The sequence below is a fragment of the Epinephelus fuscoguttatus genome, linkage group LG5, assembly GCF_011397635.1.
Source record: "Epinephelus fuscoguttatus linkage group LG5, E.fuscoguttatus.final_Chr_v1".
Taxonomy (NCBI): Eukaryota; Metazoa; Chordata; class Actinopteri; order Perciformes; family Serranidae; genus Epinephelus; species Epinephelus fuscoguttatus.
The window spans coordinates 27,455,740-27,475,915 of record NC_064756.1 but is presented as its reverse complement, the minus strand read 5'-3'; the positions used below and the strand labels follow the sequence as shown (position 1 = coordinate 27,475,915).

The 20,176-nt window shown below is 42.8% G+C and overlaps 1 protein-coding gene across 1 annotated transcript in view; it reads right to left on the bottom strand.

The window, feature by feature from the left end:
* Window positions 1-491: 491 nt before the first annotated feature.
* arhgap32a (Rho GTPase activating protein 32a) overlaps window positions 492-20,176 on the bottom strand; it is a 37,371-nt gene continuing 17,686 nt past the window's right edge. Inside the window, exons 6-22 of the mRNA XM_049576573.1 lie at window positions 16,363-16,449; window positions 16,132-16,269; window positions 15,911-16,003; window positions 13,694-13,816; window positions 13,427-13,504; window positions 11,722-11,803; window positions 11,411-11,560; window positions 9,543-9,645; window positions 7,700-7,844; window positions 7,251-7,333; window positions 6,861-6,968; window positions 6,551-6,696; window positions 6,254-6,467; window positions 5,007-5,155; window positions 4,734-4,808; window positions 3,965-4,639; window positions 492-3,784 (exon numbers count right to left, since the gene is read on the bottom strand). Of these exons, the coding sequence (XP_049432530.1) occupies window positions 1,539-3,784; window positions 3,965-4,639; window positions 4,734-4,808; window positions 5,007-5,155; window positions 6,254-6,467; window positions 6,551-6,696; window positions 6,861-6,968; window positions 7,251-7,333; window positions 7,700-7,844; window positions 9,543-9,645; window positions 11,411-11,560; window positions 11,722-11,803; window positions 13,427-13,504; window positions 13,694-13,816; window positions 15,911-16,003; window positions 16,132-16,269; window positions 16,363-16,449 (4,695 nt within the window). The 3' untranslated portion in view covers window positions 492-1,538. The remainder of the gene's footprint in view (window positions 3,785-3,964; window positions 4,640-4,733; window positions 4,809-5,006; window positions 5,156-6,253; window positions 6,468-6,550; window positions 6,697-6,860; window positions 6,969-7,250; window positions 7,334-7,699; window positions 7,845-9,542; window positions 9,646-11,410; window positions 11,561-11,721; window positions 11,804-13,426; window positions 13,505-13,693; window positions 13,817-15,910; window positions 16,004-16,131; window positions 16,270-16,362; window positions 16,450-20,176) is intronic.

Genomic DNA, 20,176 nt, shown 5'->3' with positions numbered 1-20,176 from the left:
CACAGAATTGAATTGGGCTGCTTCCAATGCTGTGTTGAGTTCTCTTTATACATCAATGGAAATTGCTTACAGAGTGCAACTCTGCATTTTCCTGCAAAAACAGGAAGCGAGGGAGGGACTTGTCACTGAAATGATTGGCGTTTACAGCAGCCAACAGCACCAAATGTGCATTACACCCCCGCTTAATTTCAGTTTGACAGCAGCTACTAGCTCAAGATGCAGAACAGCCATGAGGATAGTCTGCTCTCTGTTGTCGCAGACGTTTCCCCACCACCAAGGCCTATGCCTGCGGATTTTAACGACGATTTGGAGAGGGATTAATTGGAGGAAGAAGACAGCCATGATGAAGACACTTTTGGGGTGTCCATCTAAAGTCTGAGTTAGTGTTAGTAGGTGGAGTAGGCTTGTCTTTTGAGGGGTGATAAGACAAAGGTAAATATATACATCTAATTCTCTCTAAAACATACCTAAGACACAAGAGTTCAACAAACTATAAGCATTGATAATATATCTTTATTTTTTTAAGACTCTCACTAAAATAACGCATTTAACATGTCTTAACAGAATATCCTCATCTACATGTTTGGATTTGAAACGGCTTCTTTCATGAATAAAACAACATCATATTTCATGTAAAACACCACATTGTTAAAAGTTCCCTAAAAGAGGAAAGAAATGTTTCATTTTTGTGACAAAACCACAATGCCGTACAAAACACACCTTTTCACCTAACTGAAGGAACTAAATTGCATTTACTGTATATGTAGCATATTTCACCATGGAAGCTTTGACCTAAACAGAAATCATAGCACTCATTGTTATTTTAAGATTGCATTATACAATGTGTGATAAAGAAAAAAGAAAGGTATAAAGTTAGAAACCATGAGGTTATCTTCCGTTTCACCCCCCAAAAGTGCGAATTTAGTATTTAACGATGATTCGGAGCAAGCTGTTTCTTACAGAAAAAAATATATACTGTATATCAAGAGGCTTCATGTACACCACATTAAGACAATGTGTTTCATACACCATTATCCTCAAAAGTGCTTGTTGAAGTCTGAGCAGACTAGAATAGAAAACAAAATGTACAGTACATTGGCCACGTTAGCAGTGTGTTATTTATACAAATATATTACATTTAAAATGAATGTTATTTTATACATATTCCTATACTGAAATCATATTAATAAAACCAGTTACTTTAGCTTGGCATCTCTTGTTGTTTAGACATTAAATAAAATATATAAGCCATCGTTTTCTCACACATGCCTCTCTTAGTGTTACTTTCAAATAAATTTAAGACAGTATCTGCATACGAGTCACTTGTTCCCTTTGAGCTCTCTCAAAAGCAAAACTATGAAACTACCACTGATGGCGACGGTATGATCCCCAGCAGCAGCCTCACTTCACACTTTTTAGCAGCTCCTGACGGTTAAAACAAACACACTTTCAACACAACAGTCTGTTGGTCTGGCAGAGGATAAAGTGCTGTTCTCCTTTGGCCCCGATGTGGAATCGGATAAAACCAGTGGTCAGAATCAGTCGTAGACCCCGGCCTCTGATCTCAGTGCAGCATGATAAAAAGCCTCATGACCCAGAGCCTTGGACAGCAGTCTGTGCCCGCGGGGAGACATGCAGCCCTGGCCGGGTAAATATCCGGCCATGGCTTTAGTGGATCTTGTGGGTTTAGGTCTGGGTGCTGCGTAATACCCCTCCTTGTGGTCATATTGTGTGGGCCTGACTTTAGTGCTCTGAGTCCTTCTGTTGGGCTGAGTGGAAAAAGATCCCAGATGTTCAGGATCCAGAGGGGATTTGGCGTGGTAATGATAGTAGTGCCGATTTTCTCTGGTGCTCTGTGACCTCCCTGGCCTTCTCAGGATGCTGGGTTTCACATTACCAGAGTAGCTGTTGACAGCGTTGGTCATCATGAATCGATCTTGGTCGTGACCTCGTGTGTGGCTTCTGTTATTGTGCTCCATGCTCTTGAGGTTAGGACAACCCCTTTCTGGAAGTGAGGGGACTTTGCGCAGTGGTGGTTGCTGCGAGGAGCACTCTTTGATCTGTATCCGCCTGGATGGTCCCGGCTCAGCACTTGACCGCTGACCATACTGCTGCCTGGTGACCTCAGGGTTTGCCTGTTGAGACCTCGGGGAAGTTGGGGATGTCGCTACCACAACATTTGGGCTTTCTGTCCTGTTGGTGGAGAGGAGGCAGGCATTTCCAGGGTCTGACTTGCTTCTTGTGTGCATTATGTCTCGGTTTCTTGTGTCAGTCGGTGAGACATGGCTCTCATGAGGAGACACAACTGTATTTTTAGATCTGGCTTTGCTCTCCTGCTTGAATGGTTGATACACGACTCTTTCAAAAACTTCTGCATCTCTAGCCTCGTAAACGACAGTGTCCCTGCTTTGTATGTAAAGCTCCCTGTTCACAGGAGGAACATGGCGTGGAGAGTAGTTATAGTAATCCGATTGTCCACTTTCCCTTGTGGAACGCACAGTGTACGACTGACTGTGTCGGACACCGCTTTGCCGGCAGGGCTCTACATAATAGTGGGAGCCTTCTACTGGGTTCATATCAGAATAGGGGCTGTAACGATAGTCAGCATGTGTGTTCTCAAACTGCGATCGGACAGGGTGGATGCCGGTCTGAATCAGCCTCTGATAGGGCGCTTCCTGGCTTGACGTCTGTTCGACATAAAACATGGTGTCAGGGGGCAGGACTTCTGTCTCTGCCAGCTCGTAATGACTAATCTGAGGCGTGTGGAAGGAGCGAGCCCTCCGGATGGCCGGGTGCCCGACTATTCTATCATCTGACCTCTGCCATTGGCCTTGTTGCCTGTGGCAGCCACTCATAAGGTGCTCATCTCTGTGGAAACGTCTGTACTGAGGTGACAAAGGGTGCCTTAACCCTAAAGTGCTGTAGCGGCCCTCAGAGGACTGCCTGTATATGCTTTTTGGGCCCATAAGGTGATGCGGCAGAGCATCGGGCCGAGGGCAGTGAGGTACAGGCATTCGTCCTGTTTGAATCGGCCGATGATGATGATGATTGCTGTAGACATCCTCAACCAGGCCCAGAGGTCTGTCTTCCTCTGGGCTGTAGTGATGGGCTGAGGGGGGCTGTAATGGACGTGGAATGACCTCCTCGATTGAGGCAGGCATGGAGGTCTCCGCCAGAACAGCACGGAAATTAAATACATTGATAGAGTCGGTGTTCACATATACAGGGGAAGCTGACGGGCTCGGAGCAGAGCAGACAGGCTGGGTGGGTGTCGAAACGCCAACGCTCTGATAGGTGGGTTCTGCTTGTGTGGCATCTCTAAGCTCCCTCTCCTCCCTGCAGTCTCTCCTCTCCGCGCTGCCTTCATCCAAACTCCCTGACCCGAGCGGGCTGACATTAGGTGTGAAATTGCACATGCTCTCCTGTCCATCAATGACCTGCAACGGCTCTGAGCCAAGGTGCGCAGGGAGGAAATGAACAGGATGAGGGCAGCAGTGGCTCTCCACAGGGCTTTGAGCTGATGTTTGCCACTGGGAAACATGAGGGCCGCTGTACTCCTGAGGGTACACTTTAAGATCGAGAACAGAGGGCCGGGGTGGTCTGTCCTGGGCATGAGGAGCTTCCTGTCTCTGGTGAGGGTGCGATGGGACGTTGTGTCTTCTCTGGGAGCCACTGCTGGCCTTCTGGGCAGATTCAGCCAGAGCCAAAGCCAGCTTGCGTGCAGCACTCGTCAAGGGAGGGTGAGGAGGGAGAACAGACACTGAACTCATAAGTCTATCTGTTCCTGGGGAGGGATAAGACAAACAACGCTACAGTATGACAGGACAAACAAAGCTATGGTAAGACATGATGGGAAAAGACAAAAAAGCTTTCATAAGAAACTACAGAGTGCATTATTATTTAAATAGATGCTAACTATATGTGGAGAATATTATGTATGGTGCTAAAGAGGAGTGGTACTGACCTGGATCAGGCAGGTTCTGTGCAGATTGACTGAGGTCAGTCAGGGCTGACGCCTGGCTCGCTGTGCTGAGTGGGCTGCAGTGTGGGTAGGGCACTCTCCGCTCCTTTCCATCTGCCAGTGGAGCTTCACACGTCTCCCGTGGGGGGGAAGAAGAAGGAAGAGGAGGAGGAGAGGCTGATGCATTCTGAACATCTGCCTGTGTCTTAAATGATTTCTTCCTGAGTTTAGGAGAGAGCTGCTTGGAGGTAACTTTCTTCCCACCTTTAGCGAGGACAGGGCTAATATCTGGAGACTGATAGCCGCTAATGTTGTTGTTAGGGGAGGAGATGGGCTCTGATTCACTGGAACAACCTGCGTTTTTCTTCCATTTATTTCCGTCTTTGTTGTGCTGCAGCCCAGGTGTCGCTGCTGGTGGGCTGCACTGAAAAGACATGGGGTCAAAGTCCAAACTATAGATGCCTGCAGCTGGCGGACAAAGATCAAGATCGTCCTCCTGGTGTGGAGGTGAAACGCATACTGCGCTGCGGACACGATCAGCACCATTATGATTCCCATTGAGTGGGTGGGTTTTGTGGTCATCTTTACTTCTAGTGTTGCGCATGTCGTCTCTACAGACGCCAGACATGGCCTCACTAGTGGAACGAGGTCTGCGGGGGCGGTAACTGGGAGGTTCCCCTGAGATGACAGAAAACACATGCATGTTTAGACCCAACTCTCTGTAGACACAGAAAAACAGATAAAATAAACCACATTTTCCATAAGTTATTACCTTCCACGTTGTGCAAAGAGGTGAGAGATTCCTCACTTTTCGTCGAGCGCAATGTGCCGCTATCTCCTCTTCCACCTGCAAACGTTTTCACAGCAAATTATTTTTCTCAACATAATGAATCCTCACCACCTCTGAGGAGAATATTTCCAACACATTGAAGTGTGTTAGTTGAAGAAACTGAAAAATTCAACTTTATTAATACAGAAGCTTTTGAAAGGAACAAGTGCGAGAGATTTATGTTTTCTGGCTGTGTATCAGCAGATGTGATCCAACCTGGCAGTGCAATGCTCTTTATCTCGTTAGGCTCGCTGGGGTGTCGCTTCAGTTTACGTTTGGACACAGAGTGGGACTTGCCCAGGTGGAAAAAGGAGAGCCAGTTCCCCACAGGAGACTTCTTAGCCTTAACAGGAGGCCGCTTGCCGCTACAACACAAGAGACAAATTGTCTTTAATGCTTTCTGTTTCATGTAACAAAAGTGCCAGTTATCTTACACCAGCAGAAATAAATACAAATGACAAGAGCACATTAGGGCTGCTACTAGCAAGTATTTTAAACATTTTTAATCCGATTTTGTGTTTAGTGAAAAAATGTCCAGAAACTGTGAATTTAATGCCCAAGGTGACATCATTAAATACTTTTCTCACACATGACACATTTTAATAGCTGTAACAAACAAATGTTAGCTTTTTTATATGTGTTTTTGCTGTAAGAGTAGTTCACTGCTGGAAAGATGGTTTTTTCCTAAAACTGGGATGGTTCATATTTGATCAGCACTGCTTAGTTTTACCGTTTGAATCTCAGTTTTTTCAGCCTCTGTTTCTGCAACACAGGAAACCGTTTGGTGCCCACCTCCTGTTCGCAAATTCTCATATTACAGCCAAACAGTGCACTGATATATGTTTCTGGAGACATTTTAGTGTCTTGAGAAACAGGCAACAGAATCTTGGTTCATATTTGATCACAGTTTGGTCTGAGTTTAGGAGAAGGAAAGGGGCAGGTCGCTCTTCATCAGCTTCTATGCTCTTTGTGTCTGTGGTAGCAGGCATGTAATAAAAGTGTAAATATAATCTATAGTGTGAGCAACAGCTCTGGAGTCAGTGAAAATCCGCCAGATGACACAAAATCCGTCATCCAGGGTGTTTGAGCTGAGACATAAGCAGGGAGATCTGGGTGCTGGTAAGATGGAGCGAAGTTTACCACAGTTCATTTACACATACTGCCCACATTGTTGTGACACAAAGCTGATTGAAAACCGGCAACATATCTCTTTAACTAATGACTTACAAGATTAATAAACTACCAAAGTTGTCTTTTCATGTTTTAACATTGTCTGCTAATCTACTAATTGACTGAACAAGTAATTATGTAGACACTACAAAGTGTAACTAATCACATGCACTGCAAAGCATTAAGCCAGAACAGCTTAAATCATAAATGATGACATGTTCACTCCGCTCACGAAGCTAAAGAATTCACATAATCAATAAAAAGTAGGACTGATCATCGGTCCATAAAACTACCTCTCCACCGGGAGCTCGATGACTGTGTGGAACTTGCCGAGCAAAGCTCCAGGTCCCTCCCCAACTTCGATGTAGTCGCTGTGGGTGAGGCAGGGGGTGGTGGCCGGGGAGCCCAGCTGTGCCTGAGTGCGAGCCTGGGCTTCCTCCAGAGACAGTAACTTTGTGGATGGGGAGCAAACCAGCAGGGACTTGGGCCTGGATAAGGTGTTGTTACCTGAAATGTTTAGAGTGTCTTAGAGATGTGTGTTTAACCTCAAAAAAGATGCCACATGTTATTTAGTTTCTAGTTTGACCTACCTGTGCTTTCACGTATGATGGCATTAAGTTTGGTGCTGAAGAGAGCCTCAGTGTTGTTGAGGATGAACTCCACCACCACTGACTGGATACGCACCTCCATGAACGCCGCTGTGCCGCTAAAACAGGCCGACTCGATTTGTCTGGACCTGAAACACAGTTACAGAACAGCACAACCTATTTCACGGCTCTGGACCACGGAGACATGCCCCAGTTCACTGTCACAGAAACACCAGACGGAAATTGCAATGATGGCGCTGTCGGTGCCGGTTTGACAGTTTGCATGCAGCCATACATTTAGACTGAGAGTCACCTGAGGAGATTAGGCGCCCAGACGATAGCAAGGTTTTTCGTGTGCATGTTAGTGACGGAGCTGAAGGTGGCCAGTTGGGAGAGGTGTCTCATGAGGTACTCCAGAGTCCTGCAGGTAAAGAAAGGCAAATGTTTTATATATATTTCATGTTAAACAGTGGATAAGGTCAATCCTGGGTCATAGAGAGGTTTATATCAGTCATCTAACACTGCTGTCCTCCTAAATTTCGTATTTCAGAGCATGGTTTTATATGTGGCTGAGACATAAGTAAAAAGAAATGTTATTAAAATTAGCATCACAGCACTAACAGTTTGTTTTAAAGTCCTTTTCTAGAGATCAAACAATTCCACTTGAAGCCACCAGAGTGCAACAGTGAGCTTTAAACCTGACCTGTAGTGTGGAGGAGGCAGCTGCTGGATGACATTGTGGATTTTGACCAGCCTCTCCTCATCTGTGGCTGCAGACACAGCCTCCTGTGAAGACAGAGGATAAAGCGCACATCACTGCGAGGCTGATAATCACAGCAGAGGGAGTTGCCTTAACAGTCCCGCTTTCTTTTTCCCCCTTTTCATATCCAGAGCAGCCAGTGTTTCGGCTCCCTTAATCTGCTATTCTGTTTTAGCGTGCACATCCCCTGCTGTTCCTAGAGAGCTCAGAGTAATGCAATGACCCCCTTTTTAAACGGCATTTAAAGCCGAGCAGAAAATTTCTCATTGTCTCCCCCAGTTCTTTGATCGTCACTGAGTAACAGGATGTGCATCTTCTGCGGCTTTTTCTCCCCACAATGCTTAACTGTCATGCCCCAGTCCCTGCCCCAGTTCCACAGCTCCGGTCCTTACTGAGAATCTGTCGTAGAGCTGGTAGGTGAGCAGAGGGTTGGGCAGCTCTCTGAAGTACAGCTTGCACAGGGAACCCACTGAGTGGATATCCTGTCTGAAGACGTCTCTGCTCAGATCTGGGATCTGCTCTGAGTCAAACTCGTGCCTAGACAGAGATAGAAAGAAGATGATAGAACAGCGTGGGAGTCATCCTACAGCCCATCTGTCAGTACGAACACACAAAAACAAGGAGGGCGTTTCAACACTATTTTTATTTTTTAACGAGTATTATCATTTATTATTCAACAGTCACTGCGGGTACATGGATATTATTACCTCAGTCTGATTGAGTAAATATAATTGGAGATTCCAACTTAACTGTTTACGTGGACGCTAAATATAGTGATCAGTTAAGATGTGTGTTTACAAGCCCTGAAGCATTTCATCAGAGTAAAACTATTTTGACTTGCACAAAGTGGTTTTGCCTGCTGTGAAGCATCTAATCTGCCAGAAAAATAACAGAAAAACGTTAATGAGAACTATAAATTTATTTAATACATAAACTATAGAGGGAGAAGAAGTGGTTCAGCTTATTAATACAATTTAGTAGCAATGAAAGTGTAGCCCAGGTTATTTTCTGTTACTATGAATTACAGATGTCCCCTAAACACTTACATATACAATACACCTAAATACCATATAAAATATACTTTTTTTTTGTTTGTATTTTTATTGTAGACTGTAAATGCAGAGGACATCAGTGTCCACAATGGTAGCTACAGTCTGTAGCAACTGTCTGTCAAAATGAGAAACAGGAGGCATGTAGAAACAGCTGTTGCAACATGTGTGTCACCTACTTTTACTCCCACGTGGGATAACTAAGCACAGAAAGAATATATTTATTCCAACCAGAGAGAAACAATTGCATTAAGCATTTACAGGGTTATTCGGTGCAAATATTGTCCTATTGAACAGATTATCAAAGAATTACATCATCCCCCTAAACCTGATGGGGTCTGACTCTTCTCACTGAGGTGGTCAAATGAGGAATTTTTATTCTGACTGGACCATTATTCTTATTATTAGTGGAATATCAGGGTCCATGTAAATGTACCTACTGAAATAAACAGGCAAAGAGGAAGGTCCTTAAATACCCTTTGTGAGTATAAACTAGGACTGTGTATTAGCAAGAATCTGATGTTACGATACATATCACAACACATGGGTTACAATTTTAAAATCTAATTTTAGGAGCTAGTGTTGCACCATTTCTGACTCTAACTGTTTCATAGTTCCTGTGTTCTTTGTGTGTATACTAGCAATGTGTTGTGCATCTGAGTGGAAGCATTTAATGGCTGAAGACAGAGTACAGCACTAAAGGATGTAGCGGTCGGGGGTTTCAACACAACACAAAATGAACCACCCCACAAATCTTTATTAGTTTTTTTAACAGCACAAGTATAAACTGTGAGACGCATCAACAAGACACAAGATATTTAGAATTTCCTAGATACATCTTGATGTGATGTGGCAACGATCGACAACTTTTTCATGTGAGAAAAAAATCCCTTTCGATTGGCTGTCAACACCCACATTAGATTATGAGCCTCCCCGATTCATCTGCTAATGAGAGTTTGTTTCACGAATTCCTCCTGGCAAACACAGAATAGATGAGAAATCATTACAGCTGCAAAGCTGCACAGCTTGACTCACATTGTGTTAGATGGATTTCAGGAGAAGCTCAGAAACAGCATCCATCATGATGATAGTGAGCTTAGTTACAGCTATTTTACTGATAGCTTCTCTGTACATTTGTTTATCTATTAGATGTCTAATCAATAAAATGAACAATATGGGCACAAACCTTAGTTTCTGGATGTTGGAGGAGATCCCAGACAGTCTGTAGATTCCATCCACAACTCCATGTTTCTCTATGAATTCAGCACAGCTCTTAACAACCTGCGGGACTACAGGAGACAGTGGAGAGACGTGAGAGGCTGAAACATGATCAAGACGTAGTGCTCTGTGATCACTGTGCTTTCATCTAGTGAGATTTTTTTTAGCAAGGAAAGTTCCTCTCACTATATATTTGGAACATGCTGTAATACAACAACCTGTGTGTAACCTCTGCTGTTTCAATTCTGCCCAAATCACATTCAGGAAACCATTATCAGTTCAGTCTATGTTAGAGGGTTGTAAGATAAATCTGAGGGGTCATGCGATGATTAATGGAAAACATTTCTTTTACACAAAGTGATATTTTTTTCCAGACTTTTTTTTTTTTTGAAAAGTATTCTACCTTTCCAGGCCTCTGACAATTACCCAAAACTAAAACAACTTGATTACACCTTCTTATTTCCAACTCATGGACACCAGAGGCAAGAAAACCATAAGCCAAAATTTTACATACACTCATAAGTCGATGAGCCAGAAGTAAGTCATAAATCATTTCATAATGAGTAAGTAATAAAGTCAGTAAATTATCTTGTGCACACAAGTTAAAAATATCTTATCTGGGACTCCAGGGGCTCCGTAGAATATTTTATTCATTGATTTTTTTTTGCTGATTTTCTGGCCTTAATTTGTGACTTCTTTTCTCTTAATTGCATAATATTATGACTTTTTTTTCTTTTTTCTTGAAATGATATGACATGACTTTAATTCAATTACAACTTTATTCTTATAGTATTATGAATTTATTCTTGATGTCTAAGATTTTTTTCCAATATGGACCGAAGAATTACCATAAAAATTCATAAGGTTTTATCTTTATTGTAGACTGTAAATGCAGAGGACATCAGTGTCCTCAGTGGTAGCTACAGCCCCTCAGAAGCAAATACAAGGGTGTAGGTTATGTTCCAACATCACAGGGGATACTGCCTGTCCTCTGCCAGAAAATTCTGAGCATCAAACACCTAATTCTGCATTGTGGGGAAAATTCTTGCGCAAAGATATGGTGTAAATGTCTATAGTATTCATTCATTCATTTTCCGTAACCGCTTATCCTGTCGAGGGTCGCAGGGGGCTGGAGTCTATCCCAGCTGACACTGGGTAAGAGGCTGGGTACACCCTGGACAGGTCACCAGACTATCACAGGGCTGACACATAGAGACAGACAACCATTCACACCTACAGGTAATTTAGAGTCACCAATTAACCTGCATGTTTTTGGGTTGTGGGAGGAATCCGGAGTACCCAGAGAAAACCCACGCTGACACAGGAAAACATGCAAACTCTGCACAGAAGGGCTCCCCTACCCTCTTGCTGTGATGTGACAGTGCTAACCACTGTCTATAATATTCCAAGTCTACTGTCATATAACACCTGTGACAACGTGTCGGAGGTACCCATGTAGCTTTAATCTAGTCACCTGCTTAAATAAACATGTCATAAATGGCTGAAATTAATGTGAGCGTTGCCTCTATCACCACAGGCATTTCAACATACCTGACAAAAAACAAAAATGAAGACACAGCTTTTGGCAAATCTACAAGAATCAATACAGAAACACATCCTGCTGGCTGGTTATTCACACCACAGACTCAATTCACATCAAACGTCACAGAAATGTATCACAAATCCCCCATACAGGCAGCAGATTCACTGGGTAATCCCTTTTCGGGGTATTTACAATTTGAAAATGTGAAACATTTCTGTGTGAACTGCCAGCAGGTAAGAATTACACGACAGAAAATAGGAGGGAAAAAAGAAGCCATTGTAGGAATAATTTACCCTCATGTCCTGAGTTGTGGAGATGTTCCCCCAGGTCACAGCCAAACACTCGCTCTCTGAGGATCCCGCGCTGCCGCAGCTTCTGAGGCGGCGGTCGAGACTTCATAAAAGTCCTCAGGAATGTTACCAGCTTCCCATGCTTCTTACACACTGATTAACATGACACACACACACACACACACACACACACACACACACACACACACACACACACACAGACAGCAGCCACTTTAAATCAATCCGTCTCGCATCCTGGGAGCAAGTCTTAAATAAATCATCAAGCAGAAGGACAGACACACACTGAAGAGTACCTGGCTTTGGCACTGAGCTTTGAACACTGGGGGGAATCTTGTCATTTATCAGCTCAACACAGTCGCAGGGGAAGAAACCAACCTGCAGGCAGAGAGAGGAGGATGAGCGGCGTAAAGACGAGAGAGACAGAGCCAGTGATACACTTGTAAGTTCAAAAGGACCACTGGGGGTGTTTAGTGCCGTGGCAGACTGTAGCAGGGTGAAGGTGGAGAAATAGGTCAGTAAGCATGAGGGTACAAGCTGCCTTGGGCTGAAAATAGCTGGTTTGCATTCTTATTGTGCAAAGCATCTCAGGGTGTCGCTCACATTCTGTGACAAACTGGCTGCTTTTTGCTATTGTGATTATAGAAAACAGCTTAAATAACCTCAATGTAAACGAAGCAGTGTGTCTTTATCTCTCATTATAAAGTCCCTGGACTCCTAATTATACTTCTGTAATTATTAATTTATCTCTTGCTACATGATTGAGTATATTTTATGTCAGAACCTGTTTCTTTGCTCTTCCTGTAAAACTTTAGCCGTTTGCTAAAGGGATATAACGATCCATCGATCTGGATCATATCAATTCAGTGATCAATGATCCAAAATCACTGATGCAAAGTAAAAGCATTGATTAATATCATCATTTACACACTCCTTTACACAGGAATTCCCATGGCGCATCTGTGTCACTGTCACACGGCGCCAGGCAGATAATGACAAGCAGCCAAGACAAAGACAATGAGAATATTTTCTCCCCTCCTGGGTAAGTTGTTGCTGTCACTGGAGCATATGAGCTGCTTTGATTCAACAATGTTAGGCTAAAAAATGAAATGTGAATTCATTCTGAAATTCAACCGTGCACTTCTGTTTGAGGATGCAGAGACAAACTGTGAGTAAGACAAGGCAAATATAATATATGCAATTTGTTAAGCTATGAGTAGAGGAAAAGTCCGCTAGCCGCTAATCTAATTTATGCAATTTAAAAGTGTTTAAGTTGATAATGGTGACTAAAAAAAACAGCTGTTTTATTCTATATAGCTATCTACTTTTTTATAGCCATATTTTATGTTTGTTTTTTGTTGTTGTTTTTTTTGTTTTGCTTTGTTTATTTTATGGCAAAAATGCAAAAAAAGAAAGGGTGGCCTGTTCTTCTGTAAATGATTGTGTTAAATGGGCATCTGATATTGTCTCATATCAATCGCAGGCCCTTTAATTGACTTAAAATCATATTGTGACAGACTTTGTGATATCAGCAAATATCATATTGTTGTCCGAGAATCAATATATCATCGTATCATGATGGTTAGCTAGCATAGAAATATTTTAGCAGGAGATTTGTGTTTGGATTTCAGCTGGCAATAACACTTCCAAGTAATATAGCTGAGGTCTAATTTATTCATTTCAGCCTCCTCCTCCTCCCCCTCCGTCTGATCTAACAGCACAGGATGAGATCCTTAGCGCTGTATCTCTCTACAGCTTGACAGTGTGTTTGCCCACTTTCAAGTGTTCCAATCAACTCTATAGGATTTGTCTTAAATCCCTCTCTTCTCTTAATTTACTTGGAAATACATCACATAGCTGAAGCTTTAAAAAAAAACGCCTCTGTGTTGGTTTCCCTGTGGCTTAAATCACAGCTCCGTCATCACTGGCAGAGAAGACAAGTTGTTCTGTCATTGTTCTCTATTAATCATCAGTGTGAATGAAGCATAGCAGATGATTTACCTGAAAGCCGTGTTTCCCTCGCCACCAGCCTGTGTCTTCCTTGGGAGGCATGTCGATGACTGACACAATGTCCCCCACCTGGGTCACAGAGAGTGTGATGATGAGAATAAAATCTGATCGCAGCTGAGCACATTAAAAAGGCATTAGGATGGGATCATGAATATGCATATGCAAAACATCCAGTGGCAATGACTCTGCTCAAAGATTAAAGAAATGATTGATTCATGTGAGAACGTGTTTCTGTTAAGCTTATATAACAGAGGTTACCTCGAAGGTCAACTCGTCTGTGGCCTGGGCCGTGTAACGCTTGGTGACGTGAGCAGCAGCAATGGCGGGGACGTTGATTGAGGCTTCCTCAGACACCAGCAGATGGTTCCCCTTGTTGTCGATCTGGAAAAGGAAGTAAAGACATCAGCAACACTTGAAGAAATTTCTTGTCAAGACTTAGACATGTTGCCAAGCTCAGCTCAAAGACTGGAAGCTGGGAGAAGCAGCTGCTGTTGCTTTATTTAGAATGACAGAGGGAGACAAGTGATATGGGTGTTTTTCACATGAATGACGTTTCTGTGTATAGCGTGGTTTTATTAATGTAATCAATCCTGGTATTTACTCGAGGCTTGCCTAGTCAATCATATCATTATATTGTATTGGCTTTTGGATTTTAAAAACATCTCCAATCTCACCAAAGAAGACACATATAAGGTATGAGAATCGAGACCAGTTCCAAATTGTTTGACCGATTAAAACCGTATGGCCTCGAGTTTTTCAAGTGCTTTTATTGATGCTGGCATATATTTCTGACAGCTGTGCATAGCAAAACAATATGCATGTGCAAAGTGCCCATTTCACCATCATTTAAAATAGGACTTGGTGAAGGAAAATCTACTGAACACTTGCAACGAGAAGCAGTCTTGGCAGAGAGGAACAAACAGCCCAAAACATGGCTTCATTTCAAAAAGAAAGATCTCGACAGTGCTGCTCATACTAACTGTAAGATGATCGTTTCAAGTAAGAGTGGAAACACCAGCGATATGATGAAGCATCTTCCTACACAACATGGGCTTAAATTCCAGGGATGCATTCACAGACTTTGCTCGAGTGCCACTGCTTCCCAACCAAACAGTCCGTTTTTCTCAAGGGTAAATATGCTATGTTATAATAATGCAGAGAACCTGTGTAGGTGTACTTTTTTCCACACAGAAAATTGATCAGGAATCAGGACTCCTCTCATCCCTCCCACAGTTTCTTCTCTCTCCTGCCATCAGGGAGACGGTTCAGGAGCATCCGCTGCGGGACAACACGTCTGAGGAACAGTTTTTAGCCTTCAGCAATCAGACTGTTGAACTGTAGCACACATGATGTGACATAGTCGACTGCACTCTCTTTCCCTGCACTTTATTGGCCTTATTAGTAGCTTCTATTTGAGATTTATTTATTGTTCTGTTTATTTATTGTTCTGAGAACTTTTAATTTTGCAGGTTTTTATGTTTCATCATTAAAAATGACGGTAAAAGGAATCTGAACTGTCTGAATCTGAATCAATACGGGATCTTATAAGGAACTGAACCAAAAAGCAGTACAATCTTTTCCATCCAATTAATTTCTATCTCTATTCCACCTTATTATTTGAAGGTATACAATGCAGGACTTTCCTAAAAAACAATGCAGACTCGTACAGATTCATACAAAAGTAATCCCTCTCAATCATCCCTTAAGACCCAACAGAAGTGTTTGGCAGTATGTTTTCCTGCAGAGACTCTGCCCTCTGCCTGTATTTTCTCATTTTCTACTTATTTTCTGTGTTCAGGATGTTTATAGGTGTGTACCTCCACAGCGCTTAGGTGAGGTCGTGACTAGGTGCCAGGCTGTAAGCTGCACACCTCCAATAGACGCAGCATAGAAGAAACGCAAATATAGCGAGGCGAAACACCAAACAAAAGTGAATCTGTGCTTGGCCTTTCCTTTAATTTCACTTGCAAGCGTGTATACAAACAGTAATAAACAATCCTGCATGGTAGACCTTTAAAAAAGAACAATAAGAAGGAAACAAACAAACAACTCCTCAACAAGAGTTGGCACACCCACGCAAACCCACCTCTGCACAGCATCTCTGGAGGCAGAGTGGTGCCACACATGCTGCAGTGTTGTGCACCAACCTGGCATCACGATGAGGATGTCCCGCAGTTGTATATTCAGACATAGAACACATAACTAATCCTAAACTGTATTTTTACATGTCTTCAATGTGAGTCCTCCAGTCTTTGGCCATAATGACCTTTTAATGTCCTTAAAATTGTAACAGATTTTTAAATCAGATGACTCTGGGCGAGCAGCTGCATTCCCCCCAAAATGTCTTACTGTTCCTTTAACTGGACTACTTAAAAATTAATATTGAATATTAAATATTGAATCCACTTAATGGTGTCATTTTTAGAGAGTGAATAACTGAAAGGAAGTGTGAGCAAGCAGCTGATGAACAGATACCTCCATCCATGTTAGCACTGGACCACAGTTGATCTTGTTGTCGGCAATTACGGAGAAGCGGGACAGGTAGGTGGCCAGCATCTTGGTTACAGACTGAACGGAGACACAAGATTGTCAATAAAACAATTTTCTGCACAACATGCAACAGGACAGACTATTTTATTACCAGATAAATCTTAAATGTTAATCTATGATCAGAGATAGCTGTAGCTCTGTTGTACCTCAACAGTGTCCTTTAATGTGTCGTATCGTGGCAGCTCGGTGAGCTGGGAGTAACGGCGGTCATAGATACACAAGTGCAGGTGTTTGTCCAGCACCCGGAAGTCTTCGTAGGATCTCTTTACCAGCCAGTTTCGACCCTGACAAAGAGAAAAAAGCTTTCATGAAACTGGGGAAAACAAATACAAAGTCACATGAGACATTATATCATGTAGTCTGTTTTATAAATGTACCTGGCAGGTGATTTGGACCAGAAAGACCAGCTCTTTGGAGTCCAGACCAGCCTTCGGTCCTTCACTCTGCCCCTCTGCGAAAGCCAACTGTGAGGGAAGGAAAAAAGAGAGACACAGGAGCTAATATTGAGACTTTCTAAATAATGGATGTGTGTAATACAACAACCTCTCTGTATGTGACCTGGTATACAAGAGGAACATCATGTCCAAACCCCATTTTTCCATTAAATAGTAAAACCACTTTCATACCGAACGGTGAGGCTGGAGTTTACAAACCTTCAAAACACAAGTAGCAAAGAAATATAGGAAGTAATGCCTGAAAAAAATGCTTTTTAGTGAGTGAAATAACTTTTTTAGACATTCAGATTCTTTGCAGTTGACAGCCTTTATGATAATTTGATAAATACGTGCAGTACATTTCCACTGCCACCAACATTGCACTGATTCATATTCTCACTTCACCATAAATCCTGCAGCACGACATATATAATACATTAACTGCTCAGATATGAGTGCTCAGAGGCGTTGTAGATTTAGAATATATTTCTTCTTCTTCATCTCACTGGTTGGCAACATTCTATATGCCCCAAAACTGGGAAGATCAAAGCCTCGCAGGAGTTTGGGAATATATTGATAGACATTACTGTAGAAGAGACTTCAAAGGCCTCGGAAGCCAAGGGAAGTTCTGGTTATTTATAACTGTTAGCAACTCATCCAGATGCAGTGTTATACAACACACAGCGACCTAGTTACTGCTCAACAGTAATACAGCAAACCAGACTGACAAAGGGTGCAGAATGAGAAATATGTTTTTGAATAAGTCATGATGGAGGAGCGAGGATTTGTTTGAAATAAAAGCCCAAACTAAGCATCTGAATGATGTACTGATGGGTTCAGGAGTCCAAAGGCATGCCGGGAAGCAGAGAATTACAAATAATCAAAAATCCATTTATAATGAAACAAAATACTTGCTTGATAAAAATTAAAAAAACATATGAAAGAGAAAAATAGCAGCAAAAACAGTTTCCATTGGTGGCATGCCTGAGCATCACTTCCTCTATGATGCACACACCTCCCAGACGACTCCACTTCTCCACTCTACTTCAAAATAAATCACGCTAACGCAGCTCAGACTTCAACCCTTCCTGCAGCAAAATACCTGTGTCGTCACATTTATTCACGAAAATCTGTCCACAAAAGCTCAAATTATTTCAGAAACATCCACACGTTCAGGTTACCTGCCACTAATGCACGTCAGATATCCATCCACAGCAGGAGGAAGTGGCTCTCTCTTTGTGTGCAGCCGCAGTCCTGGACCTCAGTGAGCTCCTCCAACAAGCCAAATCTTAGCTAAGGGAGAACCGAGTTTAAATGCTGCTCCTTACTCCCCTGCCGTCTTACGTGGAAAAAATGCTCATTCACAGGGCTTTGGATCACCATGCGCTCATTGCTCCATTCAAAGCAGAAAATATGATAAGAGGATGCTTCCCCACTGTGTGTCTTACCCCCCTCTTTCCATCTCTTCCCCCTCCTCCCTCTCCTGTACTCTGCCTTCGTCACCCTCCCCCCTCTCTTAACCGCTCTCCTTTCTCCAGTGACAAAGGGGGGGAGTTGCCAGTAAATGGGCTCAACCGGCACACATAGATGCACGGGCTCATCCATCATACAGAGGCAAAGCTGCACAAGGCAGATAGACGACCCTTCTTCATTTCAAAACAGTTCTCGTTCATTCCACTCTCAAGGCGAGACTGGAGCTAATCTGGGGAGGAATCAGTCGGGCAGGCTGCAGACAGAGGCAGTCTGCTGTCCTTGTGCTATTCTGCGATTAGGATACATGAGAACTGATCAGCACCCTCCCTTCCTGTCGCTACAGTCTGTGAATACAGAGGAAGGCTAATGCATCATGGGAGATACAGCAAGAACAAAGAGTCGTCTGTCAGATTAAGTAAAAATAAATTAATAAATTAGCACGCAGAAGTAGAAATAAATCAGATTGCACAGTGGCATGTGTCCACTTGTATGTTTGTTTGCAGACAGCCTGCACAGCTTTCAGTGCAAGTGTCTCCCCAGACTGATATTTCTCTTCCAGCTCAGCTTGGCTTTCCCTCTCCCTGTGGAGCTTTTTCAAGGTCACTGAAACTGTTGTGCTGCTTCACTTGCATCCACTCTGCTGATGGAGCCATCACAGTCACGGCAACCACAGCAGGACGTTTACCCAACAGAGAGAGAGCGCCCTGGGATTTAAGTCCCGACCAGCCCGCCGCACCGTAGTCCATTAACGCTACACGTAGGGATGCAGCCACACAGCATGCATGCACTGCTCATGCACTCTTCTTGTGTTTAGCTCCATTGGCAGCTTTTTGGTTGTGGACAGACGACTGCTGCACTCTGCTGGCAAGCAAACTGAACTGCACTGAGGTTAACCAGGCGGTTAACAGCCACTTCCACACATGACTGAGCAGCCACTAGTGCTTCACTGCTTCTCATCACTGCTGCAAATATACTTACAAATACTTCTTAGACTATCAGTCCGAATCATTTGTTGGCTGGTGAGAGTCATTATATCCATAATAATTAAGTCCCTGACCAGAGGATTTTTAAATCAGGTCTTTGCAGCTAATGTTGCAACTTGCAGATTTCAAACAACATCAAGAGCGTGCAGCCATGCTAGTGGCACTGTTTGTCTATACTTTGACACAGTGATGCTTGGAGCATGCTCACAATAACTATGCTAACATGTTGATGTTTAGCAGGTATACTGTGTGTTCCAGTACCCATACTACCATACTACTAAGTATGCCAGAAAAAGATTTAGTACGTATGCCCCACTCCTAATATATAGTATGTCAAAAATACCAGGATGATCGACTGCATCTGATCGCTTTTTGCACTACGCAAGCCAGCATGCTGTTCAAGCTATTCTGACCCACAATCCTCAGCACGGTGCAAGATGCGTCACAGCAACTGAGCCACACATATGACAGCCTAGCAGCTTGTTGACAGCTGTCAGAAGCTGCAATGACAGATGACAGCATGACCAGTCGAACTGTAATAACAGGAAATTAATTTTTTAAGTGAACAAAATAATTTTAAAGATTACCAACAACAAAAAAATAACAATAACAATGACAGAGAAATGCATATGTAATCTTACTGATGTGAATATGTTATTATATAGTAGTTGTATTAACAGTTAATAACTTAAACTTAAAAGAGTTCCCTGGTTTAACCTCCATCTCTGTCAGGCTTGGCCAATGCCATTTAGTTTTATTTCTAAGGCAACGGAGAGCCCATATGAGCAAGAGGGTTAAAGTTCAAGGCCAAATGTTATGAGGAAGTAGTATGTCCTGATTGTGTGCAAACTGCATGCAACAGCACGTACTTTGTAAGGGCAGCTGCAGTACCCACTATGAGTAAAAAGTAAAAGTATTCAATTCGATTTGCAGCCATAATGTTTAAATGTTCACTTTCTTAGTTTAGCATGTTAGCAGCTAGCAATTGCTAATTAGCACTAAATATAATGTACAGCCGGGGGTGATGGGAATCTCATTAATCTTGCATATATTTTGAAAAATGAAAACTTCGTGCAATTCATCCTTAGGGGCATATTAATGTCTGTGACCAAACTTCTTGGCAATCCATCAAATAGTTTGGGACATTTCACAGTTAACCAAAGATGTCAGCCTCATGGTGGCACAACAGCAAAAGTCTGGAGAGTATCATAATGATTAGGATTCAAAATTCTGCCTGGGGAGATGTCTGGACAAAATTTCTTGGAAATCTATCCAATATTTGTTGCGACATTTTAGTCAGT